The 27,862-nt window shown below is 38.3% G+C and overlaps 1 protein-coding gene across 1 annotated transcript in view; it reads right to left on the reverse strand.

Moving 5' to 3' along the window:
• Positions 1 to 1,040: 1,040 nt before the first annotated feature.
• The window catches only part of RANBP9 (RAN binding protein 9), a 38,383-nt gene continuing 11,561 nt past the window's right edge, over positions 1,041 to 27,862 (reverse strand). The window contains exons 2-14 of the mRNA XM_075213094.1: positions 23,876 to 23,987; positions 18,988 to 19,040; positions 16,972 to 17,139; positions 16,513 to 16,535; positions 14,882 to 15,057; positions 11,667 to 11,779; positions 10,512 to 10,620; positions 9,183 to 9,274; positions 7,484 to 7,631; positions 5,701 to 5,822; positions 4,721 to 4,872; positions 3,290 to 3,401; positions 1,041 to 2,444 (exon numbers count right to left, since the gene is read on the reverse strand). Coding sequence (XP_075069195.1) covers positions 2,314 to 2,444; positions 3,290 to 3,401; positions 4,721 to 4,872; positions 5,701 to 5,822; positions 7,484 to 7,631; positions 9,183 to 9,274; positions 10,512 to 10,620; positions 11,667 to 11,779; positions 14,882 to 15,057; positions 16,513 to 16,535; positions 16,972 to 17,139; positions 18,988 to 19,040; positions 23,876 to 23,987 — 1,511 coding nt within the window. The 3' untranslated portion in view covers positions 1,041 to 2,313. The remainder of the gene's footprint in view (positions 2,445 to 3,289; positions 3,402 to 4,720; positions 4,873 to 5,700; positions 5,823 to 7,483; positions 7,632 to 9,182; positions 9,275 to 10,511; positions 10,621 to 11,666; positions 11,780 to 14,881; positions 15,058 to 16,512; positions 16,536 to 16,971; positions 17,140 to 18,987; positions 19,041 to 23,875; positions 23,988 to 27,862) is intronic.

Below are 27,862 nucleotides of genomic sequence, written 5' to 3' on the forward strand. Positions count from 1 at the left end.
CCCACATCTCTCAACAGAAGTTATTCTTTACAACACCTCTCCTTTAGAATGTTAGCTCAAGCCTGGAAATGGTGTTACATGTACACCTTTAGTTGTAGAAACAGTAGGTCATTAGCAACATTTCATCTCATAGTGGTGGCAGAATCCTCACTTCAACCATCCCCACAAAAAGTGTATATCCCTGCTTTAAAATTGAGAAAGATTAGCTAGACATGACCACACAACATCCATAAGATATGCATTTATGTATCAGAATAAAACCCTTTCATATATATTACTAATTATGGCAATTAACTAATTGATGTACTTTGTAAATTATATTTGAGTTTTGCTAGGTCCTCACATTGTGCTTTGACTGTAGCTGTCAATAGAAGACAGCGCCCCAAATGGCTAAATCATCATGGACACTATTAGAACTTATTATTATTAGATTGGCTTTCACAAATAATAATTCTATTTTACAAAGCTACCAAATGTACACCCACAATGCAAATGTATGATGTCATACACCTATTTTCTGTGACCATTTGTATTACAAAGTGGATGGGTTACTGCATCAAAATGGGGGCATATGCAGACATTGCACAATTTTGCTTCTGATGGGAGGAACTGGATTTAAATCGGGGAGTTCCTCACTGGATCTGCTGTAGCTCCAGGAATGTACCAAAGTACAAAAATTTCATATAATGTTGCAGGCAGAAATATTTAAATGAACCTCATGGGGAATTGTGCTGATAATATAAAGCCTTAATTAAATTATGAGTCTCCAGCAGGCGGTATTTTAGAAGCAGATTGAATACAGAAATACTTGTAATTAAGAAGGTGGTTCAATAGTGATGCTAGACAGGACTCCTTTTGCCAACCCATTAATCTGGTATATGGTCGCACACAGACTCTTCACAAAGACATTTGTCAATAGCAGGAAGACGGTATGCAATTAATTAGGCACCTTTGCGTAAAAAAAAAGAAGGTGATGCGCACTTGTGTTCTTGGAGCTGCGTAACTGCCCTGTAAATTTTGAATGAACCATATCACACACATTGATGAAACATGTTTTATTCAGCAGGAAATGCTCCACAACATATATATGGTCTTTAGGATACACAGTTTACAGTCTTAAAGGGACATTATATAAATGCTTTTGAAAGGTTCCCAGTAATTTAGAAAAAAATCATTAGTTTCCGAATTAAGTTTTTATTGGCAGATTAATTTAAGTACAGTTACATTTTAATTCAATATTTTAGCACTTAAAAATTAAAGTGTACAAAGGTGAAATTAAGATACCTAGAAACTGACTAAATATTTGGTTCTTTTCTATAAATAAATGATTAAAGACACACCAATCCCTATTTAATATAGTGTGAAGAAGCTGCTCTCTTAACGGGAGGAGCAGAGTAGAATTCTTCACGTCACACCTTGTGCTGACATGTTACAATAAAGAGGTTATCACACAACAGGAAAAACCAATGACACAGCCCATAGCGAGTACAAATGCTGAAGCTGGCCGTATCAACGCTTCCTAGGACTAGAGTTCAGGTGCAGATTAAGAAAAAAAACAAAAACACTCCTTTCCAGGGCATTTCAAGTTTCACGACATAGGCGGGGATATTCTGCAGTCTACACAAGATGTCATAACGTTTGATGGTGCCCATTGTAAGAAAATAGATGAACTAGAAGCAGATTGATGTCTACATATTAGACATGCCAAGTGAAAAAAATGCACCACTGGTACACTGGCAAGTCTTGCTCAGGTAAGTATTACATATGTCCTGTGAAATCAATCACAGTGCGTGCAGGTTCACAATAGATACATGACAGTTTGGCCAGTAAAGATCTGGAGACCACGGGCTGCAAATAAAAAGCTAGAGTGCGGCATTTAATCGCTTGGATTCTCGCAGCACAGTGTCGATGTGTTTATAATGCTCTTCAAAATAAAAGAAAGTAACAGGACCAGGCTGGTATACTAGCATCACCTGTACACTAGCATGCTTGTATACTAGCATATTTTAAACATTTGTATTCTTTACTGTACCTCATATACTGGAAGAGGATTAACATTATAGATTAATATAGTCAAATCAAAATATTGCTGGCATGTCAAACCAGAATTATATAGCAATATCCTCTTAAAAAGTGAATGAAATAATAATTAAAAAAAAAAAGCTATTTAAAGTCAACGATAGAGACGTGCTTGTTACAAATGTAATAACTGAAACAAATAGAGTTTCAAGTAACTACAGCTGGTCTATGTGTCTTACAGTATTCCCATACTGCATATAGTCTGTGTTTACATTGACGTCTTCTACTGCATAGCTAATGTAAGTAATCGCCCAACCTGGCAAATGCACAGGATCCAATGCCTGAGTGGGCCATCATCTCTAAACACTGCGCAGCTTGTTCTAAAGCCAGGGAGAGGGGTGGCTGCTTTGGCAGGTTGTGTATATCTATGGGATTAAACATAACAAAATATGGTTAGGAAATTAGACAACGGAAAACATGACTATAAGTGAAGAACATGTGATGGTTTTCAGTGGTTACATTATTCGGTGGCCGCGAGACGTTTGACTGCTTGTATATGTCTGGCTATATACAGTGCTTTGCGAGACTTCTAACAATGCAAATAACTGCTTTAGAAGGCTAGAGACTCATTGATACGTAAGCTACATTCTCTGGGAATCACAACAGAAGGACTAAGAATCTGTGTGTAGGAACTATATCATCACTGCAATGCAAATGTTTATGGCTTGGCTGTCCCAACATATTAGTTGAGAATTGCCAACACTAGAATACAAACTGAAATAATGTACACTCATATTAGTGACATTGTGAGAGGGGAGTTAGACACCCCTCTCCCCGCCCAGTCTCAGACACTGACATTGTAGCATTGAATTTGGAAGAACTCCCAGACGGTCTCTATGGTAACCACGGCCAGGACATGACTACTGTATATAAAAGTCAGGCTGTGTGTGGAGAATGTGTCTGCAGTGTAGACTGGGAGATAAGAACCTAAAGTATTCAAGCTATTCAAAACATTTAGTTTTACTTTTTAAAACTTAATTTAAGTAGCGTAAACAGATAATGGGGGAAGATTCAATTTGCTGGAATGTCCGAGGAGACACCCTGTGCCGGTGTTATGGCTGGAATCTCCGTTCATTTTTCCTAACACCTCTATTACCGACAACTGAAACCCTCCCCCCCAATGAATTGAAACAGAACATGTAGGAGGAATGTGTGTAGGCAACTCTAAGCTTACGTCTGTCTTTATATAAAGCATAGTAACAGTTCTTACCTAGTATTGCACTATTAAGAGATGAGCACACATGCTCCCTCTGTATAGGATCAAGCTGGTACCCAACTGGGCTGTTCCAAGGATCTGAATATGCCAATAGACTAAATGCATCCTGTTGAAAGCAAGTAACAAATATGTGTTAAAATCTTAAACTTTTTTTTTTTTTTTTTTTTTACAGTAGTTTAGAATATCATCATTTTAGAAAAACAAAAATAAAAAAAGGAAACTGATTTGGTACTAGGTGTAGAATTATAGGAACTCCATGGGGAGAAGGAGAACACACAGTAGAGCCGACCACAGTTATTATAACAGACATGCCAAACTCAAATGCCACAGAATACACAACTGGCTCTTTAAACAACAGAGAGGGCACAGGAGCAGTCTGCACACACTCTTAGAGCTAGCTTCCAGTCACTCTCCAGATGGTGCGGAACTACAACTCTTATGGGACAATTCAAGTCCTAGCGATGTCCTGTCAGAGCCACGTGGGATGTTACTTACCGTAATACCCACGTGAGCAGGCTCACACCAACCTGAACTCCCCCCCCCTTAGTCTCCATGTGGCCATTTGTATCCTCGCTGTTACCTGTTATGCGCTGTTGGGCCAGATTTGATGACTGTATGGAGCGGATTGATGGACATGAAGGTATAATTTGTAAGAATTGTATGTGTGTAGTGTACGTGGGCAGGAGCCACATTGACCACACACACCCAGTCCTAATGGTTTTAATAGCTATGGTGGGTTCAGTCCACAGCATCCGATTACTATCTCGCTGCTTTCAGGTGCAGTTTCAGTAGACTGTATGAATACTGGTTCAGTTCACACTGTGTTAGAGACTGGCACACACAGTCCTGCCAATACGTAAACTAAACCTTATTTTAATATTCACATACTTCCCACTTCCTACTGTTATGTACCATAAAATAGATGAATGCTTTCTAAATTCACCAGCAGCACCGATCACTCTCCTAGTTTTCTTTGATAAAGCGCAAATACATTGGAGTTAGAACTGTGGTTTCCCAGCTGTTGGTATAATGGCTTTAGGGCCAGCTGACTGTTTTGGGGCTGGGGGTGGGCGGGTAGTAAAATTTGCTCCGGATTGTAGCTGTGTAGTGGACGTGGCACTTTACAGGACAAGAGCTGCCCTGACTGCACACACCCTGTCCTAGAGAAAGGAGCAGCTGGAGATCATGGAATTATAAGCAGTTGTATATTGTATACATACTTGTAGATAAGTTACGTACAAGATAAGAAATAGAGATGCTTCTGTGGTAAAGCAAGCCAGTAATAGCTCACTGTATGTCCTCCTACAGTTTATATTTACTAACAGGAGAGATAACAGATTTCCAGGGCTGCGAGTGACGCTCTGGAGTAATGATTACATGTGGATGGATAGTGAGGTGTAACCCTGGGTCAGATAGAAGATATACCTTTAACATATTTTTGTTAGTGGCATTTTTTCCTCTCTCTCTTCTTAGTTGCTCGCTCATGGCTTGTAGTTCTCTCCCAAAACAGATCATTCTCTCAACAGCTGCCTGGCTCCCTCCACACAGCTGGCGTCTGACCTGAGTTGAATCTACCTCTGCAACAAAAGGAGATTATACCAGTTATGCTGAATCATGAGGTCACTACCCAGGACCTAATGTTTCCCCATAGAAAGCACAGGCCATCTTTACTTATATGTTTTCACGTTTAGTGGCCCAATAAATATTTACAAGGTGACCCAACATGAAAAGGAATCTCATATCATTATCATAAGTATAGTTAATGTTTCCCATGCTATGACAGGAGTTCAGATAAGAAACTTGAGATGTAACCTTGTTATCTGTTCCACTACAAATTATTTTCCTCCTATATCGGTCAATTTTAAAGGTAATCCCTTTGTGCGGCCCACTATACATATGCAGCAGGCACAACTGGACTTCAATCCCTGCTGCCACATACAGGGGGCGCTAGAGCTCTCCAACAGACTCAAGTCATGGAGAAACAAGTGGCATGGATCCCGATCACATTTTCCCTGATTCCTTATCATTTATGGAAATAAACATTTACAAGCTTTTCCCATAGGCTGAAAATTTTACAAAATGTATTATGAATTTTGGGTTTAGCAGTCCTTTAAATAGTTAAATTTGCATATCACAATATTTCCCTTTGTTCTTATTTCAATTAGAAAGTAAATATTTAGCGGTGAGCAGCAATAATAGAACATGTTCCTTATATCTAAATGTATTAAGCCTTTGCTGGCGGTGTTGCATTCCACTGCGCCATGTTTTTAAACCAAGCACTGGCATATAAATGTGCAGAGTTGAGAAGCCAAGGACTGACCGTCCCAGATAAAACACAACAGGTCGTTGTTGCCTTCACACAAATTAGTGATAATTCTATGAATCTAGTGAATATTAGAGCAAACCCATTTCCGTGTCACATTCTTCCAACTCATTGCCATGCTTTGTGCTGCCATTGAGAAATCCATTAGAAGAGGCTGCTGCAAATCCATTAGAATAATGATCGGTCTCCATTTCTACATCATTGCTGAGGAAACAAAACGCACATGATGTTGGTACTATCTGGACAACAAGCACAATCTTCATTTTCAGTTGCAAAATAAATACCACAAAACCATTACAAATATTTCTCCCACTGAAAAAAGCAGCATGTAAAGGAGCAGTACAAATCCAATATTCCCATTGAGTAATGAATGTACTCCTGCCCCTCCTCAATTGGCTGTTTGGAACTTCATTGTTTCCACACAAAAGAACATCGCGATTATTGCCTGTGCAGCCTTGAAAGATGCACAGCTGACCTTAGGCACTGCGCTCCGGTCTATAGTCCAGATGAGGATGGTAAGGGGACCAGGGTACTGCAGGATGTCCCTAATTAAATCCTGCAGAATCCATCCCATCAAAAATGTAAACAAATAATAATAAAAAAAAAAAACACAGTACATTTTGCGCACCTCTACAGTATACATGGTCTAAAGTTTTTTCTTAATATTTTGGCGTCTGAGTTCAAGTGGCTTCTTGCTTGCTCATCAATAGACGAAACCCAACATCCATAAGAAACTACATTATTTTTAATTCAAGTATTTTTATTGTTTTTTCCAAAAAACAACAAAAAGACATACAAAATAAAAAAATAAAAAAAACATACAAAGAGAAGCAATCGCAAGTATAACTCAGTCACAATCAGGAGAATTATCCAGATAAGCAGAGCAAATTACATCGTATGTGCTAAACTCGTTTAGGATTATAAATCAGATATGCCCACACAAGAATGACCACACAGATAAAAGAAGGGGGGGGGCACACTTATTTTACCCAATGAGCCATAGTGGCCCAACTGGGCAGACCATGCATGTTACCAAGTATGTGTCAATTCACATTAAATGTTTGATATTTGACTTGGGGACCTGTAGACTTAAGTATTCGGGATCCACTGTCTCGAGGTATCAAGTGCGTATGAGGACTCAAGCCATCTATACCATATGGCCTCAAATTTCTTTAGGTCCTGCCTGCTGGTATACACAGACCTCTCGTGCCCAAGAGTAGTGTTAACTAGTGCTTTCCAACTTTTATCGTGGGACTTGCTGGAGCCAACCAGAGTCTCGCTATGCTGACTTTTGTCATCATAAACAACTGGGAAATATAGAGATGTGTCAGCTTGTCAACCTTACCCTTCAGGCGAAGCCCAAATAGACATGTGGCCAGTGACTGTAGAGTTTTTTGAATACAGTGAATGACCCTACACCAGAACGTTTGTATGTGGGGGCACTCCCAAAGAAGATGCCAAAAGCTACCAATTTCTGAGTTACACTTCGGGCAATTGGAAGTGTTATCAGGGCGGCATTTTGCCAATCTAGTAGGGGTCAGGTAAGCCCTGTCTAAAATTCCAAAAAATACAAGTTTTAATTTTAAAGATGATGTATAACCACTAGCGCTGTCAAGGACAATCCACATTATTTTTAATATTTAAATATTTTCAGTGATCATTCGGGCACCAATAAGACAGGACATGCGACATGACCGGTACAATTAGCTGCAGGACTAAGAGGATGTAACAGAAGAAAAATGGAGATCTAAAACGTGGGCCTAAGCAGTTTTCTTATCTGCCTATTACATAGAGGAAAGATCCACTGTGTCAGGTCATAGGAAATTGTTATCAGATAGAGCGGTGACTCATTGACATTGCCTTACCTGGGGTAGCTGTTAAGTTGCTGTGATATAGTCATGTTTATACTGTTGAGTTCTGTTACATTAAGGCTGGAAGGCTGGTGCTTACTACGACTGTGAGACTGGTGAGCTTTGTTTGATATTACACCGTTACTGCAATTGCTATCCGAACCTGAGTAAATAAAACCAAACCTTTAAATGCAGTTGAAACTAAACAAATGTCAAAATAGCACATTAAAAGAATAAATAAAAAATATACACACACACACTTTATCAAAGTTTATATACTTTATGAAATAAATATTTGATCTAAGGTAGTTTACAGGTTACAATATTAGCCTAAGGCCCTGTGCATACGTCTGTTTATTTCAATCTCTCATCTGCACCATTTGTTAACGTGAACGGTGGTGATTATACCGATGGAGATAACGGATGACTATGAAGTAACAGAAGTGGACACTGAAGCAGGGATGGGGACAAACGGTGCATGTTCTACTTTCCCCCATTCTCGCTATGTCATCCATATCTCTAATCCCCCGTGTGTAATATAGTGCCTGTGCACTATACAGATCAATTATCTCTCTGAAAGTATCCATCTCACCTTCGTTCCGGTCAAATTATGGACTGGATGAGATAGAAATAAAAACCGCAGTATGCACTTGTCTATAATTACATATTTGACATTAGAAATAAAATAATTCATGTTATTTGGATTCCATGCCTTCTTAATGAGCGCGATACATACAAACATGGGGCCATTCATAGGCTGGCTGTCTTGACCTACACATAGTGAAGGCAGCCATTTTACAGGACGAACCAGAATTCACCCTGATCAATTTGCTAGAAAGCAGTACTTCATGGATATTTAATGTTGCTGCTTCCTAGTCTGCAGCAAAGTAAAGAGAGTAACATGACAACGCTAGGCACAGAGAAACCAAATGACCAATATTTAAATATTTTTATCATTTGAAGATTTACATGTGTTTTTCAGAATCAATCATTGTTCGTTTATAGCCTAAATAGAAGAGAAGAATACATTTCCAATTAATATGCTTGTTAACTTTGACCCTAAAAGATTTTGGGACTACCTGGGTGCATAATTACCTGGGTGCATAATTACCTGGGTGCATAACTACCTGGGTGCATAAGCCTAACTCAAAAACATAATGCTGCTCAAAAATACATTCTTGAGGTTATCTGATAGCCCACTCTTGGATCACGCTGGCCACACACATTGGCCATTGGCAGCATGTATCGCCTGAAAACAAGCCAGACGGCCGGTAATGATCACAATGAAAGTCCATAGGATCATTATCTGGTATGTTTGTAAATGAAGTTAGATGACCAGGTGGCCTTTAACAGCCCGAGGCCATCTTTATAGCGCACTACCTAGCCCGAATGCCACAGCCATTTGGGCTGTATCTCATCTAATCTGGCCATGTACATGTGTAACCAAACTGGAGATGAATCCTGCTGTCCTGCAGTAGTGGCATGAGACAGGGCCGGCCTGTATGTGCCAGCTTTATAGATTGCCCTTATACAGAGTCATATCAAAATAGCGAATATTGTTCTTAAAACACATAACCAAGTACCAAAACAAGGATGTACATTAATCTGGTGAATATTTATAGAATAACCCTTTATAAAAGGAATTTTTTGCAATAATGAGTAAAAGTAGGGACAGACATTTTTTTGATCTGACTCACAGGTCACAAAGTCCTACCTGAGTAACTGTCCTGTGACTTGGGACTGCGACCTCCCAGACATCTCACTTCACTGTCTGTCCCATTCACCATTTCTATGAACTGCCTTACTCTGTAAAGAAAATTATTTCATTACAGACAACATAAACAGATTTGATTTTGCTTAGTATGAAATGTTACCTTTATGTTGCCACCACGACGACAGCAATATTGACATTACACCCTTAACATGAACGTTGGTTGAGATTTCACCAGTATGGTAATGGAGTGACATACAGGAAAAGTTATTTTGAGTACAGTGGTTGTTGTAGTTTAAAGAACACAAGGCAATTATACATGAAAACAGGTTCAAATGGTGATCCTGCTGTGACCGCATTATACTGGTCCCACTGGACAACTGTACACAAGTAGCTGTGACTTGAATGCTAAAACCAATCACATTTTAGCAAGTCTAATTTTAAATGCTTATTACCAATTATGAATTGGCCCTCTGACAGCTGTGCCTATATATGCATACAAACATTCCTATACAATAGGGAGTGCAACATGCATAATAATGAAATTATGTTATAAAGAAGTCTTTACAAAAAGCTTTAAAGGAAATATCTTTAGACGTGTAGTTTTTTCTGCTAGAAATCACCAATATTCATATCTACAACTGACTGAGGTAAAAACATAAGCAATGGATACATCAGAATTCCTGTCACCGGAGGCTTCCATCTTGCACTCCAATTTCCAAGAGTTATGGTTCATACAGTTTAGGGAAACTATTCAAAATGATCTTGTATGGTATAATATGGCTCTCACAGGTCTTGTAGGTTAAACGTTGGTGCTGTGCTGACGTAGAAGGGGGGCGGCTGCATGGTGACATTATAGGTGAGCTCAGCAAATGTCACCAAAGCGTCTAGCAAGTGCCACAGTCATTGTGGTCACTCATATGAGCTGTGGTTTAAACTGTTTAATTGAGGTGAAAGACTATCAAATGTTAACTTTTCACGGTTACAAAACTATGGTAAAACTGAATACTGCTACATTTACCTTCATATAGAATAATCCTAATTTTGGAATTGCTTTCCATTAAACACATTATATAACCTAGAGAATTCACTCTCCAAGTGTATTAATAAATAATAGTATGTTTTGCAATCTGTAGTCATATTTTACAAAGGAAGCCTCTCCCTGGGCACAGGTCATCAACATCTAAAGCCTGTTGTAACCCCTAGTGTATAAAGGTAGTGATTTCAGCATTACATCTTATTATTAAAGCTGTTAGGTAGCACATTATGAAATATTTTACAAATATACATCAAATTCAGCACACATAGTAACCAGATTATTAAAACACTCACTTTAGAGTAAAGAAGAGATTAGGGTTTCTTTCTAGCAGGTTGGGGTATAACTGTTGTGTAGTTTCGATAGCTTCTCCCATTCTTCCTGCTAATACCAGTTTCTGAATCCCTGTTAATCAAATATACAATCATTATACAGACAAAAAAAAAAAAAGAAAAAGTATTCACATAAAGGAAAAGAAAGATCTGAAATCCTGTCATTCAATGCAATACGCATCAATTCAGCATCATTATATAAATAAGATTGAATAAAAGCTGCTATGAACATAAAGCTCAGTCAAAAGGATTTATTATAAAACTATAGTTAAAATACAAAAACACAATTATAGGTCAAAAGAGTGGACCTATACCAGTGTGCGAGACTGCTGGAAACTAACGCTGTGATTAATGGCAAATTCGGAACTTTTAGACTAAATCTTCCCAAATTGCTACATGTGGGGGACCCAAAAGACAAGAAATCCTGCTCATCATTAAATAAATATTGGCACAGAACCCATTGCTGTGATATTATCTGCGGTCATCGCTCAATCATGCCAACTAGGCCTATGTAATCCTATTGTTCAGCCTAGGCAGCCAGCAACAATGAACCAATTTAGTCACTTATGAGTGTAGCCAACGTGGACGTATGTCAGGTCGTTAGGCACTCAGGTTAACCATTCACATCTGGCCATTTATGGGCAGCCTTATCCTTAGGATTCCAAGGTATGAGCAGAACGAGTCCTACTTTCCTGCAGCCAATTTAGGACCGTTTAGTGCTTAAAAAAAAAAAAAAAAGAATATACTGAAAGTGATATTTAAAATATCACTTACGCCAAAAAGGTGTTCACTTTTTTCCAGCAATGAATTGGAGGAAATTCACATAAGCAGAAGTTGTAAAGTAACATTTAAATTTTGCTTCCTAGAGCATAACATGGAAGCAAAATAAACCACTGAAACGACAGCGTTTTATTTCAGTGTCTGCACATAAATGTTATCTTGCAAAGCAACAATCACATAAGTCTTATACACCCTACATGGAAATCACTATAGCACAGTTGAGGATTATAAGCAGTGTTCATTATTGGCAAGCAACAAGTCACCTAAGGCCTCAAAAGCACTCAAATAAAAGCGGCATCATCAAATAGTGCATGAAATACACTACAAAAGCCATCTTACTTTGCCTGTTTTTAATGGAGGCAAGCTCTTCTTGCACAGTCTGGTCTGTGGACTTGGCAAAGGCTTCTGCTGTGGAACAGTAGCCATGGTGCACAAGATATGAAGACACCATCCTAAAACAAGAGAAGAGAATTGATAATATATTCATATGAAAATGTAAGATGTAATTAGTAGAGCTAAACCATTTCTCACTGAACTCCAAGTGTAAGTGTGCCATAGTTCTAGGACCCCAAAAGGTGCAGTTCCTAAATGGAAGCATTGCATAACTGTCAAGCAGGAGACCCCAAAAACAGATTTCGAGAACACGTTTGAGGTCATAGACCATCAAACTGTTATCTTTGGATTACAAGACACCGTCTTCATTTACAAAACAAAAACATCACTCCTCTGCTGCCATCAATATGTCAAAGACAACAATAACATATTACCATAAAAGACTGTAAATACAAGATTAATGGATTATTTTACAATTTAGGATAATGCCGTAAGAAATCATACAGCGTTAGATTTAAAATTTACAATCCATGCCTAAAAACTGAGAAGTTATTAAAGTGATGGCAGACCAGAGTAATGTTTTGTATTCTCGAGACTGTAGCTAATGGATTGTGGAAGGGAAATAACGAAATACAGTGGAGATCATTAAAAAGTGCAAAATCTAGAGGTCCAACACTCCTTTATGTGCCCAAGTGCTCCTACTTATCTGCAGAGTGCATTTAGAGGTGCACGCTGACTTCATCCCCTGTAACAGCAATCAGCACTTAGCTTAACAGGTGGTGGACGCTCTAGAAAAAAAACACATGGTGGACAACGTACAAGCACTTTCTCTCATCTAAATAATCCCGTGCTGCAAAATGAAATCTTATTTCTGTACTTCAGAACAGAAATAGGTACGCCTGTGCGCCTCACCCACACTTTATTAGAAATGCCATTGATCCCATCAACCAGTGTAACCTCTTGCAACCCTGGAAACTCCGCCATCTTGGGCCACAAATCCTGTAAAATTGGGTGTAAATGCAGAATAGATCATCTGCACTGTGGTTTTACACTTTTGGGGCTCATAAATGACCCTTACTGTTTTACTTATTATAAGTTCTATAGTTACCCTTTGTTCATATTTTTATTTCAGAAACATATTTAAGATCATGTGAAAATTATAATAATAATAAAGACGTAGGAAAAGTCATTTTGTTTGTTTGTAGGACAGAAGCCTCACCAGCGGCATAGGTGCCCATTTGTGGGATAGTGTGGGGCTACCGAAAATGATGCAACTTTCAAGGGAATACTGATAATGTCTAGATTTCCGTGTAGAGTATGTATACATAAACATACATCAAATAGATTTTGTTTTTAATCATCTAATTTTTTATTTTTTTTTAGAATATTAACATGTAATCAATGTCCTGTTCATAATCACATTGTATACTGGTAGCTGCAACCACTAGGTGGCGCATGTTTATTTATTTAAAAAAATATCCTTACAACAGCACTGTTATGAGGACATTTTCACAACTGGAATAGCTCCACCTAGTGGCTGCATTTATACTATATAAAATGTAACCATAGGTTTAAACAATCCAATTTATTTTGCTAGTTCATTTACTTTTTATGACATATTAAAGATAAGGAAAACATAATTATTTTATTTTGTCTTGGCATGGACACATATGCAATAAAGAATAAAGACACGTGAACATATGCATACAGAGCTTGAGGCAGTCATACATAGCAATATGCATGGCCTTATCTGTGTGGAGTCTGTATGCTCTCCCCGTGTTTGCGTGTGTTTCCTCCGAGTGCTCTGGTTTCCTCCCATACTCCAAAAACATACTGGTAGGTTAATTGGCAGCTAGCAAATTGGTGTGTGTGTATGTGTGTGTGTTTTAAGGAATTTAGGCATTGTAACCTGCAATAAAGAATATTAAACAACTAGGAGAGGAGTGAATTTTTCAAAATCACTCTGTAGAATTGTCCAATTCCACATTTGGCCTCAAAATGCTTCATGTATCAGTAGCTGAATTGGGTCTGACATGATTCCTGTACTATCTCAAACGCAACACACAGCAGAATGAATTGGCTGTGAAAGTGGCTTCTCTAGTCATAAGAGTATATGAGAAATGCAGTGCGGAATGACAGAGAAAAGTTAAAGTTGAAGAGTGTAAAATTTTACAGCCACTTTACGTATCTCTAAAAACAGCAGTGACAAGCAATAAAGGCATTTTATTATGCAAGGCTACGTCGTTCATAATTGTGAATGTTCTCCTTATTCTGTCATTTCCATATTTCTAAGGGTATATAACTGTATTAATCCAGACTTGTATTACTTGAATCTAATAATTTACGCTCATATATGCTCCATTTATTTAATTCTCTTATGTATCCATGTAAAACTTTACATTTTTATGTTTTTAAAGTTGTAATTGTATTGTTACGTTATTTGTTTTGTTTATGTTCTTATTTAAACTCTCAATAAATAAATCTGAATGAAATATAACACACACATGTTACATAGTAACAGACATTATTCTGGGCTCATTACTCCAAAGGATGATATCCGTTCTCTGGCCCAAGCATGGTCTCTGATTTAGACCATCTTTGTGCCCAAACATTGCTTCCCATTGACTGTGCTGGGGGGAGGAGGTGGGATGGTTATATATTGGTACACACATACATATGAAAACACAGCAGTACTACAGTAGAAAAGGCTGAGTGTATACGAGTGTCCCCAGTGTTTCTCTGCTGGCTTCCGAGTCCCAGCTTACCTCTGCTCCTAATCACTATCACACCATGTCCTGAGATTGAGTAGTTAACGTGAGAACTGTAAAGTGATTGGCAACAGCTCAGCCTACCCTGATCTCCCCAGTGTCTCCTCTTCTCCCAGCCACTGCAATGCATTGTGCCATTTATGTACTGAAATAATGGTAACCGACAAAGGCCAGGAGTAGAGGAGGTACAGGGGAGAGCACTATTCCCAATGCAGACAGACACTCATATCTCTAGCCGTGTCATCTGCATTGGCAGAGGTTCCTCCAGGAAACTGCACACAGGAAGCACAGATTCATTATATAAATGAAGTATTGTGGAGGCACAAACAAAACTCCAAACCACACACAAGTCCATCATCCCAACAGAACGCTGTTAAATACACTTGAATTAAAATAAAATATGATTACCATTAAATAAATTAAGAAGCTGAACACAGAAAAGCAAACACTCACCTCTGTATTATAGACTGCCAATCACCACCAACAGGGAACCTTTCAATCTGCGCCTGAATTTTAGTTCTCCACTCACGGATGTAGTCTTCTATGTCAAATACAAAAGGACTCTGTCCAAAATTTGCATCAACCACTTCTCCTGGAGTTTGCAGTCCAACTGTTGGATACAAGTTGGGCTAAATGCAAAAACAAGAAGTATATAGATTTGTATATAATAGTTCTCCATCAAAACACTCCTTATGTACGATTTTCACGTTAAATAAAAATATAACTAGTTATCAAAAAAAGAATCACAGAGCAAAATAGCTGCATGAAATGATTGGAGAAGTAATGGTCGCTTACAAAGTCCAGAATCAAGGTACATGGCCATTTGACAGTCTTTGGGGAAAAAAGCCCTGTATAATGTGCCTGCACTTAGCTTTTCAGGCTGGCGGATGGTACAAAAATGCAAAGGAATGAAACAATAAAAATGTCACAAAAGGTCCAACCTATTAGCACCATTACAACCATCCATCTTTATTCATTTACATTTTTCTGGATTACTCTAAAAATGCTGCTCTTTAGCTTCATTTATGACTTAAAATAATCAATAGAGCTTTTCATTACATTGATTGAAGTGCACATTTGCTCTGCAGTACTACACTTTTTTCGGTTTTGTAACCCTTAGTGTCGCTTACATATGCCAATGTGATTGGCTAAAATTGTCAGAGGGAGTGATGGCTAATGTGAGTGCTGTATATTTTGTTAAATATCTTGTTTTACAAAAGAGATATTCTACTAAGGAAGTCATTTATCTAAAAACAAAACACACAGGATATTTATATATCGCAAACTGACCAAGACTACTAAAAAATAAAAACCCAATGTATCAAAAGTATATAACAGATGAGCCCTGCCTACAGACAACGAGGGACTGAGGTTGTGCTAAAGCCTCACAGTGTGGTCACCATGTGTGACTCCAAACACTGATGAAAGAAACAACTAAAAAACAAGTCGATCCTGTAATAACAAAGTTCTATAACCAGTTATTAGTACAGTGGCATGACTGAGCTTTCAGCTTTATTCTCCCCCGACTTGCGACGTGTAGAATAATTTCTGTTTAAGTTACTAAGAAAAGTGCATTTAGTTACATTTTATATGGAAAATGCGACTCACATTTAAGAACACATTTCTCTGGTGTATAGAACACGTCACTATATAGGCTAATTATATATATTATTGTGCATGCATTAAGTAATGCAAAACGGTCAAGTCGCATCGCTGTGCTATTGTATGTGAGTAAGCATTTGTGCGCCTGTCGAAGAAATACTGCTGCTTTTGAGTTGGTTGTACCTTGAGAAATGCGCTACTCATCATAAACCCATAAGAACGCTTTTTTGCGCCATCATTTTTACACCTGCGTTTGGTGCACAAAATGCGTCCAACTCTACAGGAAATCCTTAAAGCTTAAGTTAAGATGGCAATCATTTGGGACAATAAATACATAGAAATGTAAAAATTAAAAGCAATGTTAAAATGAACTAGTGTTATAATATCAAACTAACCCACGCTATGCTCCATTATAAGGGAAAACATTCATTGTAGGTTAGATATCGACATAGTAAATTGCACTGTACTATAATTAAACTTACAGGAAGGTCTGTAAACGCAATACCTGTTTAAGAAGAAGAAAAAGAAAGAAGTTACTTTGGTTTAGACATAACACAAACAATGACATGAACTTATTTTCTACACAAGCACACATTGGTTTAATCCTATTGGCCTCTTCAGTTCCACCTCTGCAATATTAATAAAACCACCCTCTTACAAACACCCTCTAATTCGGCCAATGATCAGTGTACAGTTTCCAGAGAATCAGGACCTTTGGTGAATACACAGTGCATTACATTCAAAGAATGTGGTGCTGCATAGTTGCTAGAACAAATAAAGTATTCTTCCCCTGAGAAGTAAGCTACACACTCCACTTCAAAAATAACACCACAAATATAGTTAAAGCATTTCAAAGGATGCATCTGCTGAACGTCACCGGTTTTGGATGGATAGCTGTAATGAGAAACCGAAATAAAAAATAAATAAAGTTTGCACATTACCTAGGCTGTGTCCGTTTTTAGTGTAGAAACACGTGTTGTCAATTAAGTTAACACAACATCCAATGACATCGCCAGTTGTGAAAGTCGGGCCGTACGGTTGGCCAGTTCCAGAGGAACAGAATGAATGCCCGTCATCTCCGTGATATCCATAGGAATGCTTATCCCAACCTTGTTGTTAATATGGCAGAAAGGCAACACAAGAAACATTTCAGTTTGTTTTTTACACTGGCAAAAAGATTCAGTTTAGTGTAGCACAGTTTATGCATATAGAAAGGGTCCATTGTGGTCACTGGGAGGAGAACAGTATGTATCTGCCAAAATCCTTTTCTAAGGATGTTTAGTGTCGTAAACCTCATGTGTACCAAACCCACCAAGTTTGACATTATTATGAATACCCATGTTGGTATTTAAATACTAGACAAGCATAGTTGCTTAAATACATAGCACTTTTAAAAATGAATGTACTAGAGACACTTTGTGCAGCATTTATTCAAAAGAAAAATCTTGCGGCCTTTGCCTATGGTGTTATGACTTGATGACTTCTGTCCTGCTTTATTTGCGTCAGGATAGATACACATACACATCAGTGATCTTCCTAAGGCGTTGTCAGTTATGATATGGACTGAACCATTACTCCACTGGTAGAGAAAGCACATCTTACTGAATGTTATTTATTGTTTGTCTTATTTCACAGACCCGACAGGACTCCAAAAAAGAGCCTCGACTCAGTATGTTTGTTATACTAGCCCTGATGTGTTGTAATGGAACCCAAGATGATTAACCTCAACAACTCCAGGGAGTAAATTTATCCAAATGTGGGTTTGAAAAAGTGGAGATTTTGCCTATAGCAACCAGATTCTAGTTATCATTTATTTAGTACATTCTACAAAATGACAGCTAGATTCTGATTGGTTGCTATAGCCAACATCTCCACTTTTTCAAACCCACAGATTAGTAAATATACCCCTAGGTGTAGCCAATAAGTGTCCATGGTCATACGCTATGGACTGGAAACATTGTTACTCATGCACTAACACAATGGGACTAAGATGAGAACCCAGTCACAGGCCATTTTTTCAAATGTATTTAAAGACTGCTCCATCCATAGCAGGATTAAGAGTGGAATACATCCCACTACACCGAAGGACTAAAAAAAAAAAAAAAAAAAAAAAGAGTCTTTAGTCAACAGCTGCAAGGTAAGAACGTTAATGCAGCTGGTCCAAGTATTGCAGTGAGGCAAATGGTTCTATACTACAAAGCACCAGGTGTAAGCTAAAAGTAGCATCCTATCAGTGGATGAGTCTGGTATATTTATAGCATCTATCCTAAAGCTGCAACAAGACTACTGTACATCAGTTACTTACAGCACCAGACTTACACCTCAGCCCACCACTGGCACACAGACATACCTCAGCTTAGGTGGGTTGAGTAGTGCCTCCTGGTGGTAGCTATTGTATATACATTACAGCACATAACACTAAACAAAACTTGCCATTATTTTCCTTGTGTTATTCATCCGTAATGTTTGGGAATAAGATTTTTAAAACCAGTAATTCAAACATTTTGCCAATTGCTTATTTCTACTGGTAACATTGTCCAATTGATGTGACCTCATCCCTTTTTTTGGCATCGCTGAGAATTCAACCACAATTTTTTGCCTTTAAATATAATGTGGCTTTGTTTGCATGAACACCTATTGGCCTCTAGTGATTGGACATCTGAACCTTTACATAAACTACAGGAGCAGCAGGACATTCAGATGTTTCAGTGTTTGTACAGTGCAAATATGACTATATTGGTGCAATCAACAGTGTCAAATATTTTGCATGCTGTGGCGGTATGGATAAAGTTATTTACTACTTACTATTTAAAAGTGTCATTTTATATAAATAAACCTACAATTTCGCATCAACTTCCTTGAAAGTCTGCATTCAAATTTTAGAAGGTTTAATTATGCCCTGTTTCAAGAATCGGAATTAAATTACCAAAGTAGTCAAAAAAAAAAAAAGAACATACCTGGAAGTCTATTCAGGTTGACACCCTGTGTGGATAGACCAATGCCCATATAGCTGTAAAGACAACACAAATAAATCAAAACAATACATATATTTATCAACAATCAGTTTTATAAAAGTTTATAATAATAATATATTTTCTTAAAAAAAAAAATAAACTACTACTAATAGTAATGATAATACTCCCAGGTAATGTGGAGTATCATCATGTAATTGGCATGCTTGAGGCAAGAAATGTCTTTGCACCATATTGTATTATTTAGCATATTAAAAACCGGAAAGTGCTAATAGTATGTGAGCGTATTTAGATCACCAATCCTTAATCCCCTATTTGTAGTGTCACTCGGGCACTTTGCTAGCTAGAGTTTTCCAGAAGTGCTCATGCCTAATGTTTGTAGCGTTTTTATCACAGCTGAAATGTGCTTCTAAATCTCAATGCCTATAATGAGGGCCTAAACCAGTCTGTGACACAGGGCTAGATTTACTAAACTGCGGGTTTGAAAAAAAAGTGGAGATGTTGCCTATAGCAACCAATCAGATTCTAGCTGTCATTTATTTAGTGCATTCTACAAAATGACAGCTAGAATCCGATTGGTTGCTATAGGCAACATCTCCACTTTTTCAAACCCGCAGCTTAGTAAATATACTCCACAGTCTCTTTATATATATAGGTGATGACAATCAGAATGTTTTAGACACTTATCCAAAAAAAAACATTTGAGCAGTAAAAAGGCTGATGTGATATCCTCCTATTCCGCGTAAAAAAGAATCAATATTTTCAATTTGGAACGATTTGACAGTGTATTTTAAATGTGGAGAGTGGAGTGATGTGTGCCTGCATGACACCTTCATGGTGCGCTGGTTGTGTTGTGAGGTCAGTATCATTTTGAAGGTTTCTTTATCAATAAAAATAATAACAATATTAGAACAGGTGGAAAGCACTAGTCTAAGTGCAATCCATTCAAACTTATCCTCTCATATAACCAACATGTTTTACAAGGAATCTAATGACCTTTGGATCAATCAACATTTTTCTTACTGTTGAGTAATACACAATTTTATAGCTCTGAACACATACAATACATATTACCGTATATATTTATTATCTGAAAGTCCTGTTTCTACTTTTGATAATGAACTGAACACTATTTTGTATTGTGACACACACGTTAGGCAGAAAATAATTCTGCAAAGGGAGTACGTATGTAGTATGTTTATGTGTGTACGTGTATGTATGCAGTGCTTCCTTTTCAGATGCCATTTACTCACTTATATCATATGTACACACACACACACACACACACACACACACACACACACACATATATATATATACATACACACACTATCCCTGGTGAATGTTATTCATGAACTGAAACATTGGATTCTATGGATATTAAAATGGATTACTCTTTTTGAAAATCCTGGAGTGACAATCCCATTGGGGTTTTTATATATTATACATAAATATAAAACAGAGGTCTTGGATCACAGACATGGAGTGTGAACACATCACCACAAGTGTACTTGTCATATCTATAGGATTGCAGCAGGGACATATTATCGGGCTGACAGGGCAGTTCTGTTTTTGGCTTCTAGTGATAGCATGCAGTTTATGCCCATTCATCCCCTGGAAGATCTTTAAACAGAAATATAGCTTTATCTACTCTTTAATTAGAAAAAACAAAAACACAATACACAACTTAAAACTACACAACATTGATTTCTGGGGGATTCTTAAAAAAAAACGTTGCCTTTTTTGTAAATATGTATTTTAAGTGTTTTTGTGACACAAGTTTGAGTTCAGATGGTGACAATATTATTTGAATGGTAGCATAAATAGCAGACCAGAGAAGGTCAATCTCAATTATAAAAAATATAGCTATATTGGATAAGCTCACCTGCCAACATGTAAGTTTATCCCAATATAGCTATATTGTGCACAAAATTCTCCTATTATGTATATGCTGACAGATAGTGATTTATATTGTTTGTTTTACAGCTCTGGACTATATTTTCGTTTTTATTACAATGGCTCTTTAATTAAACAGATGGGATTAGTGGTGTTCTATTAATGTTTGTGACTGCCACTATATCTATTGTGCAACAGGACATATCTACAATGTCCTGTGCAGTTGCCAGACAGTAAACTCCTGTTGCTGGCACAGATACTACAGACCCTGGATCCAATGCATCACTCCAGAAATATCCGAATTCGTTCTCAAAAGTGATATCAGTGAAGTCGGAGATGCCATATTAGGGCCTCTGCAGGAGACCCTAATAAGACCCCCATATAGGCTCTATAAAGGAGGTTATCAAATTATAGCATGTTGTGACACGAGTTATAAAGTTACTGGAGCAGGAGGCTTTCATTTGCCAATCTGCTTTGATATAAATACCGGTAGATATTTTAAAAGTGAAAAAAAGTTTAAATGTCACAAACAATTAAGATGTGGTATCTAAAGGCCAGCATACGTGTTCCCAACACAAAACTACTACGAACTAGTATTATAAATTGTGCGAATAGGTCAATTGGAGCCAGAATAGTTGGTACGTGTTACAGTAACATGTTCATATGCGCCTGTTTTCATAAAATGTCCACAAAGTTGGCTATACAGTATGTTTACTGATCGATTTGGTGGAGAACAGTAAAATGAACTCATAACAGTAACAATAAATAGAAAGTAAAATTTTTAATGCTAACCAAGCATAAAACCCCATGTGGTACATGGGCTATGTTAGAAAAGCAGGATTACATGAAAAGGATGTATAACCAGAGATAAAATCTAAGCCAAAACTCTGGAAGTTTTTTGTTCCCTCCTGTGACAATGAAGACGACCACCAGGAAACACACAATGATCTTGGTTTCATGAGAATCATTTTATCATTATAAAACTACTGAGTGTTGTGCTAGAATGACCTCATTCTCAGGACAAGTAACAAGATCCCCGCACACTGGTTACCTGAAGCTTGGAGGCAGCTTATGCTGTCAATGTGCAGGCAGCTGCTACAGCTCACTATAGAGGAGGACTAAAGCTAGGTACACACCTATGCAATCTTACTTCAGATGCGATTTCTGTAACTACTACCTTCAGATCTGTGCTGTTCATCTCCCATAGTTATCTGCTGAAAAGATTGTTACTGCGTACACACTACAGATATACAGAGGAACTTTCTACAGAAGTGTTGGACAGACGGTCATTATTATTATAATTTATTTATAAGGCGCCACAAGGTTTCCACAGCGCCGTACAAAATACAAACAATAGACCATACAGGGAAAACAGTACAGAACAATAAACGAGTAATACCATGACTTCAGAGGCTCCAGGCAGAGCAATTATAGTTAAGTTGGAGCAGAAGACTAGGTAGAGAGACAGGAGGGAGGAGGGCCGTGCTCATAAGAGCTTACATTCTAAAGGGAGGGCAAACAGATGGCTGGCACAAAGGGAGTCAGAAGAGGGGAACAAGCACAGGAGGAGCGAGCTAATGAGAGCAAGTATGGAGAGAGGAGATCAGAGCGAGCATGAAGAGAGGGTTAAGTGTAAGGCTGGTAGGCTTTGAGGAAGAGGCGGGTATTGAGTGCCCGTTTGAAGGAGCACAAGTTAGGGGACAAAAGGATGGAGTGCGGAAGGTCATTCCAGTGCAGAGGGGCAACTCGGGAGAAGTCTTGAATTCTGGAGAGGAATGAGGTAATCAGAGTGACGGAGAGGCAATGGTCATTGGCCAATCGCAGGGACCGGGTGTGAGTGTGAATGGAAAGGGGCAGTAGAGTGGGAGAGAGCTTTGTAGGTGAGGCTAAGAAGTTTAAAAAGGATACTGTAGGGGAAGGGGAGCCAGTGTAAGGCAAGGCAGAGAGGGGAGCAGAAGAGAAGCAGCGAGAAAGGAAGATAAGCCTCGCAGCCGCATTGAGTATAGAAGGAAGGGGGGGGGGGGGGGGGTGCGAGGTGAGAACGGGGAGGCCGGTGAGGAGAAGGTTACAGTAGTCAAGCCAGGAAATGATGAGCACATGGATAATGGTTTCGGTTGCATCCTGAGATAGGAAGGGCCGGATGCAGGCAATGTTGCGTAGTTGGAAGTGACAGGATTGGACAAGGGATTGAATGTGGGGGGGGGGGGGGGGGCAAAAGAGAGGGAGGAGTCGAGGGTGACACCCAGACAGCGGAGTTGGGAGACAGAAGAGACGGTGAAATTGAGAGATCCAGGTGGGATGAGGACTTAGACGCAGGGAAAACAATGAGTTTGGTGAGTCATGAGTACATACACACTCCCAAATTTACCTGACACCGTTCCATTGTCGATCGTGAGTTTTAGGACGTTTATAAAATCAAACCAAACGGTAAGATGCGTTCTGGTACGATACAACATGATCGTGGGTACATACACACTTGCAATATTGTGCCAAACGGTCATTTATCGTGTGATGTGTATGATAATTGCGTAAGTGTCCTACTCAATAGAGCAGAATAAAAACATCCTATTCTGCTCTATTGAATAGAACTAGACAGAAGTAATATTCCTACATTGTGAGCTGCAGCAGATGCCTGTACATAATCAGCACGGCCCAGCTTCAGCCGCATGGCGGGGTTAAAGTGATGGGACCCCTTTACCTGCATGAACTACATGAAAACAACATGGCAGAACCATGGTTAACTGCAAAACTTTCATTTTCGCCTACTTTTCCCTTCATATAACCTAAGAAAATAGTTTATACAACATGTTACAAAAAACCTTAGGTGTATAAAAATAGTATTGAATTAACAAATTTTATTATATATAAAAGATATTTTAAAACATTCTGAAGATAAAAAAAAAAATTTAATTGAAGAACTAAACCAGAAAATTAAAACCAACAAAGTAGAGAAATAAAGAAAGACAAGAATACTTACCCATCTCTCCCTTTACTAATAATTTTCACCTCAAAATAGTATATTCCACACGCAGTTGGAATAGGATGTGTGGCCCGCACTGAGGCTGCATCTCTGGAGGTTTTCCCATGTCCTGTGTAAGAAAAAAGAATAAAGCTTTATATTGTGTCCTTTTTAGTCAATTTATTAAGAAAGCCTGGGGAATACGGTGAGGGTTAGGAAGGATTTAAATAATATGAAATATCTTTGCGACCAAGTGATTTTGTCTAGTCTTATAATGTGCCGTTTGTAAATACAGTTTAAGAGCAGAAAACATTCAAGACGTTGCCAGCTGTTTCTTCTTTTTATTAATTTACCAACATATTCTCTAGCATTGTACAACCAGAAACGTTATTTGTGCATAACTTTGCTTTCCACAAGTATAGAAACTCACACATCATGGCCAAACTTAGTGAGAAGGCAATTAACCTACCAGTATATCGACGGGACGTGGGACTAAACGAGACCGCCCGGGGAAAACTAGCTGTGGGTAAATAGCATCCCAGCAGAAACCAAACTAAGCCCCAGCTCTGCAAGACAGAAATGCTAACCACTGTGCCACCCTTTACTAAAATGTATTCTCTTTGGTATTAAATGGATTTTCCACCTTTTTGGTGCAGTTGATGTTAGGAAGTGTTATAGGGAATTTAAATAAGACTTTTCCCACATTTGTATTTCTCCAACGTACATATTAAGGAACACATGTGTAAATATATTTATATTCTAGAACTGTACCTTAGTTCTCTGATGGTAATAATAAGCCTCACTGGAGCTGCCCTCTCATCCCAATAAGACCTTTATTTCCTATATGAGCTGCTGGTTAATCTTATTGCACACCAGCCGAATATTCGCCAAAGGAAAATTGGGATGCAACAGGCCGCATCTCTGATGAGCACAAACCTTGTCTTGATCCATCCCAACCACTTCCATTTTGGGCAAGGCCACACCCCCACTGGCTGCCTAAAATCCCCTCTCAACGCAATGGTTTGGGGACATGATCAAGTGGCAAAACTTGTGTGTGACATAGTTGTAATAGTGTATGATGTCGATAAGGGTGTTGCCAAATCCGAAAATAACTGAAAATACGACAGAGAGCAGTAAAGAGGTAGCAGAAACATTTTTGCTCATAGCCTGCACAGTGGAATAATATAAAACTATGTCATATACGTCCTCCTGGTAGACACAATTAAGCAAATAACTTTTTTGAGGTTACAATCACTTTAACCAGCCCTCACGTCACCCAGTGCTGCACATCAGTGGGAAACCATTCCCGGTCACCAACCTGTGTGAAAGTGCTCTTCCCTGTACTCGCGAGTACTGGGGGCCATTGATGGAGAGCAAAGATCTAATGCATTGGGACAAAGGACAGCTGCCAAATGACTGGGAAGCACTTGTCTATACAGAACTTGGTTGTTCTTACACCAATGAGTAAAATTTCTCCTCTCCTTTTACAGTCCCCCAAATAAGGCCGCACGCAGAACATCACCAACGTGCAAATGGCAGTTGGACTAGTCTAGAGGAACGGGCCCTTATGTAAAATCCCCACCAAAGATGGAAAACACCTTAAAGACGGACACAAACAAGCAACTGTTTCAACCCATCCTTGCTTCTTAACGAAATGAGAAATTCTATTTTTACATAAAAAAATAATAATAATGTGCACATGGCTGCAGTACAGCAGACTGAGACACTGGGGCTCTACTAATATGCACATTACTATATAAAACTATGCTGCTAATAAAATCAACAATCAATATTTGCACATTTCAGGAGCTTATCACAACTTGTATTTAATAGGAGGGTTTGATGATGGGGAGGTGGTTATCTATCAAACACACTACCAGTAACTATTGACAGACAGTGCTGGGAGTCTTTTTGAAGCATGATGGTGTCACAATTTTACTTACACTATGGAGTATCTTAAAAAAAAGTAGTATAGGCACGTTGGAAAACAAATCTTTGTGCAGGTTTTTAATTTCTGCATCCTAATTATGACTACTTTAAAGATGCTTTATCTGTAGGCAGGGAGGGTAAATTAACTACAATCCTCAACATGCCTTGTTGTGCTAGAGCTACTGTGTACTGGACATTACAGGGGAGGGTAAGTAAACACATTTGTAGTGCTCTATAGAATAGGGAGCTGTTTACCCACACAGCGACTATGAAAGGAACAAGTATTAAGAAAAACTGAGAGCAAGAAAAACGCCTCAGTGCCAAATAGGTCATATATAATCTTATTTATTTTTTTAATTAAAAAATTAGGCTGGAGTTGAATAAGCCAAGAATAAAACACTATCAAGAGTATGCACAACAACACCATTGTGTCTTATGCTTTAAAGTGGATGCTGAATAGGTAAAGTTATTTGTTTGACGGAGCATATGGGCTCAATATTTTCTTTTAGATTTTACATATGTCCTGTTCAAACGACAAGTAAAACACAGCAGGTTACAAATCAACTTATCCCTACATTATTCTACATCGGTCGTCCACATAATCTAATGTTGTCTGGATTGCATTAAATAAAAAATTCTCATCTGATTCAGGGGAGTCCTTGCAGCACCAACTGTAACATAAAGGGCTCATCCAGAGGAACTTGTTTAAAAAACAAACAAACAAAAAAGTTTTTTATTTTGGGGAAGGATTACGCAATGGCAAACAGCACACTATGATACCTCCAAAAACAGCTTAACATATAAAACATGTTGGGTGTTCTTTATTTCAAATAGCGGTACATAGCTGGACAGGTGCCTTACACCAGTACATTAGCTAACATTTACATTTTACATGTGCTGGCCTAAGTGGTCTATTCCAGTAGTTCTTAGCCATGGGATCAGGAACAAAAATGGCTAGATTCTGGGGTGGGTTCCCATTATCATTTCTTTGCCAATTATTTATGATGTTGTAATATTACATACAGTAAGTCCAAAATGTCATATTATATATGTAACACAAATATACTTAATTTAGAGACAGCATTAAAGTAGATAAACCGTCTACGTCTTTTGATGCATTTACCCCCTTGTGTTTCCATCATGATTCATCTATGCATGTTCCCTCCTGACACTCCATGCAGTTACTGTATGGACAGTCAATCACCAAAATGGCCGCCTCTTTCAGACTAACATCCACATTTGCTGAAATGGACTAAGCTTTTTGGACAACTTCAGCCAGTAAAGAAAAGTGGCACACTTTCTTTTCTTTTTAAGTGTATTTAACATGCAAACACAATGCAAGTTAAAGCCTCACAATCTCATGTGTATGCCTTGCAAGCAGCACAGACATATGTAGCGTAAACAAGGCAAGTACATGCAACAGGGCTATCCTGAATATACTATTGCTAACGTGGTAAAGAGAAGCAGATTTAAGGGAGGTGGATAAGAGGCACATGACAGTGCATGACTAGTAAATACATTAATGGCTGCAAACTTACATTGAAACACAAACACTGCTTAGCTTGGTAAATTGTATTTATCATACAATCCAGAAAATCATAAAAAATAAGGCAGTGGTGTTTGGAAAGAGAAAGGGCTATAGTCCACGTTCACAGATTCTGCATCATTTCAGAATCAGAAAAAAATTATATAATAAATCAATAATACAGCCCACTACTTCCTGTGTTGAAAAGCTGTGTCTTTCACTGTAGTGGGGGGTATATAACATTATTAATTATTGTCAATTAACAAGAGTTGTTTGTAAATGTAGCAGCAATATAAAACAGAAGATGCAAGGTTGTTACCCATCAAAAAGTACATTAAATGATAGCATAAACAAACTGTGTAAAAAACATGACTAAGTCACCACACCTTACACAGATGTATTGAACATACTGTGCTCAGGAAACCATTTTGTGTCAGCGGACTAAAATAGCACTGCCTCTCTGCACAAAGTATACACTGGAAACAACTGGTTTCACTCACAAACTATTGTGAACTCAAGGAACCTTAACAGAGATTCTATTTGTAGGGCTG

Source organism: Mixophyes fleayi, chromosome 5 (assembly GCF_038048845.1).
Source record: "Mixophyes fleayi isolate aMixFle1 chromosome 5, aMixFle1.hap1, whole genome shotgun sequence".
NCBI lineage: Eukaryota > Metazoa > Chordata > Amphibia > Anura > Limnodynastidae > Mixophyes > Mixophyes fleayi.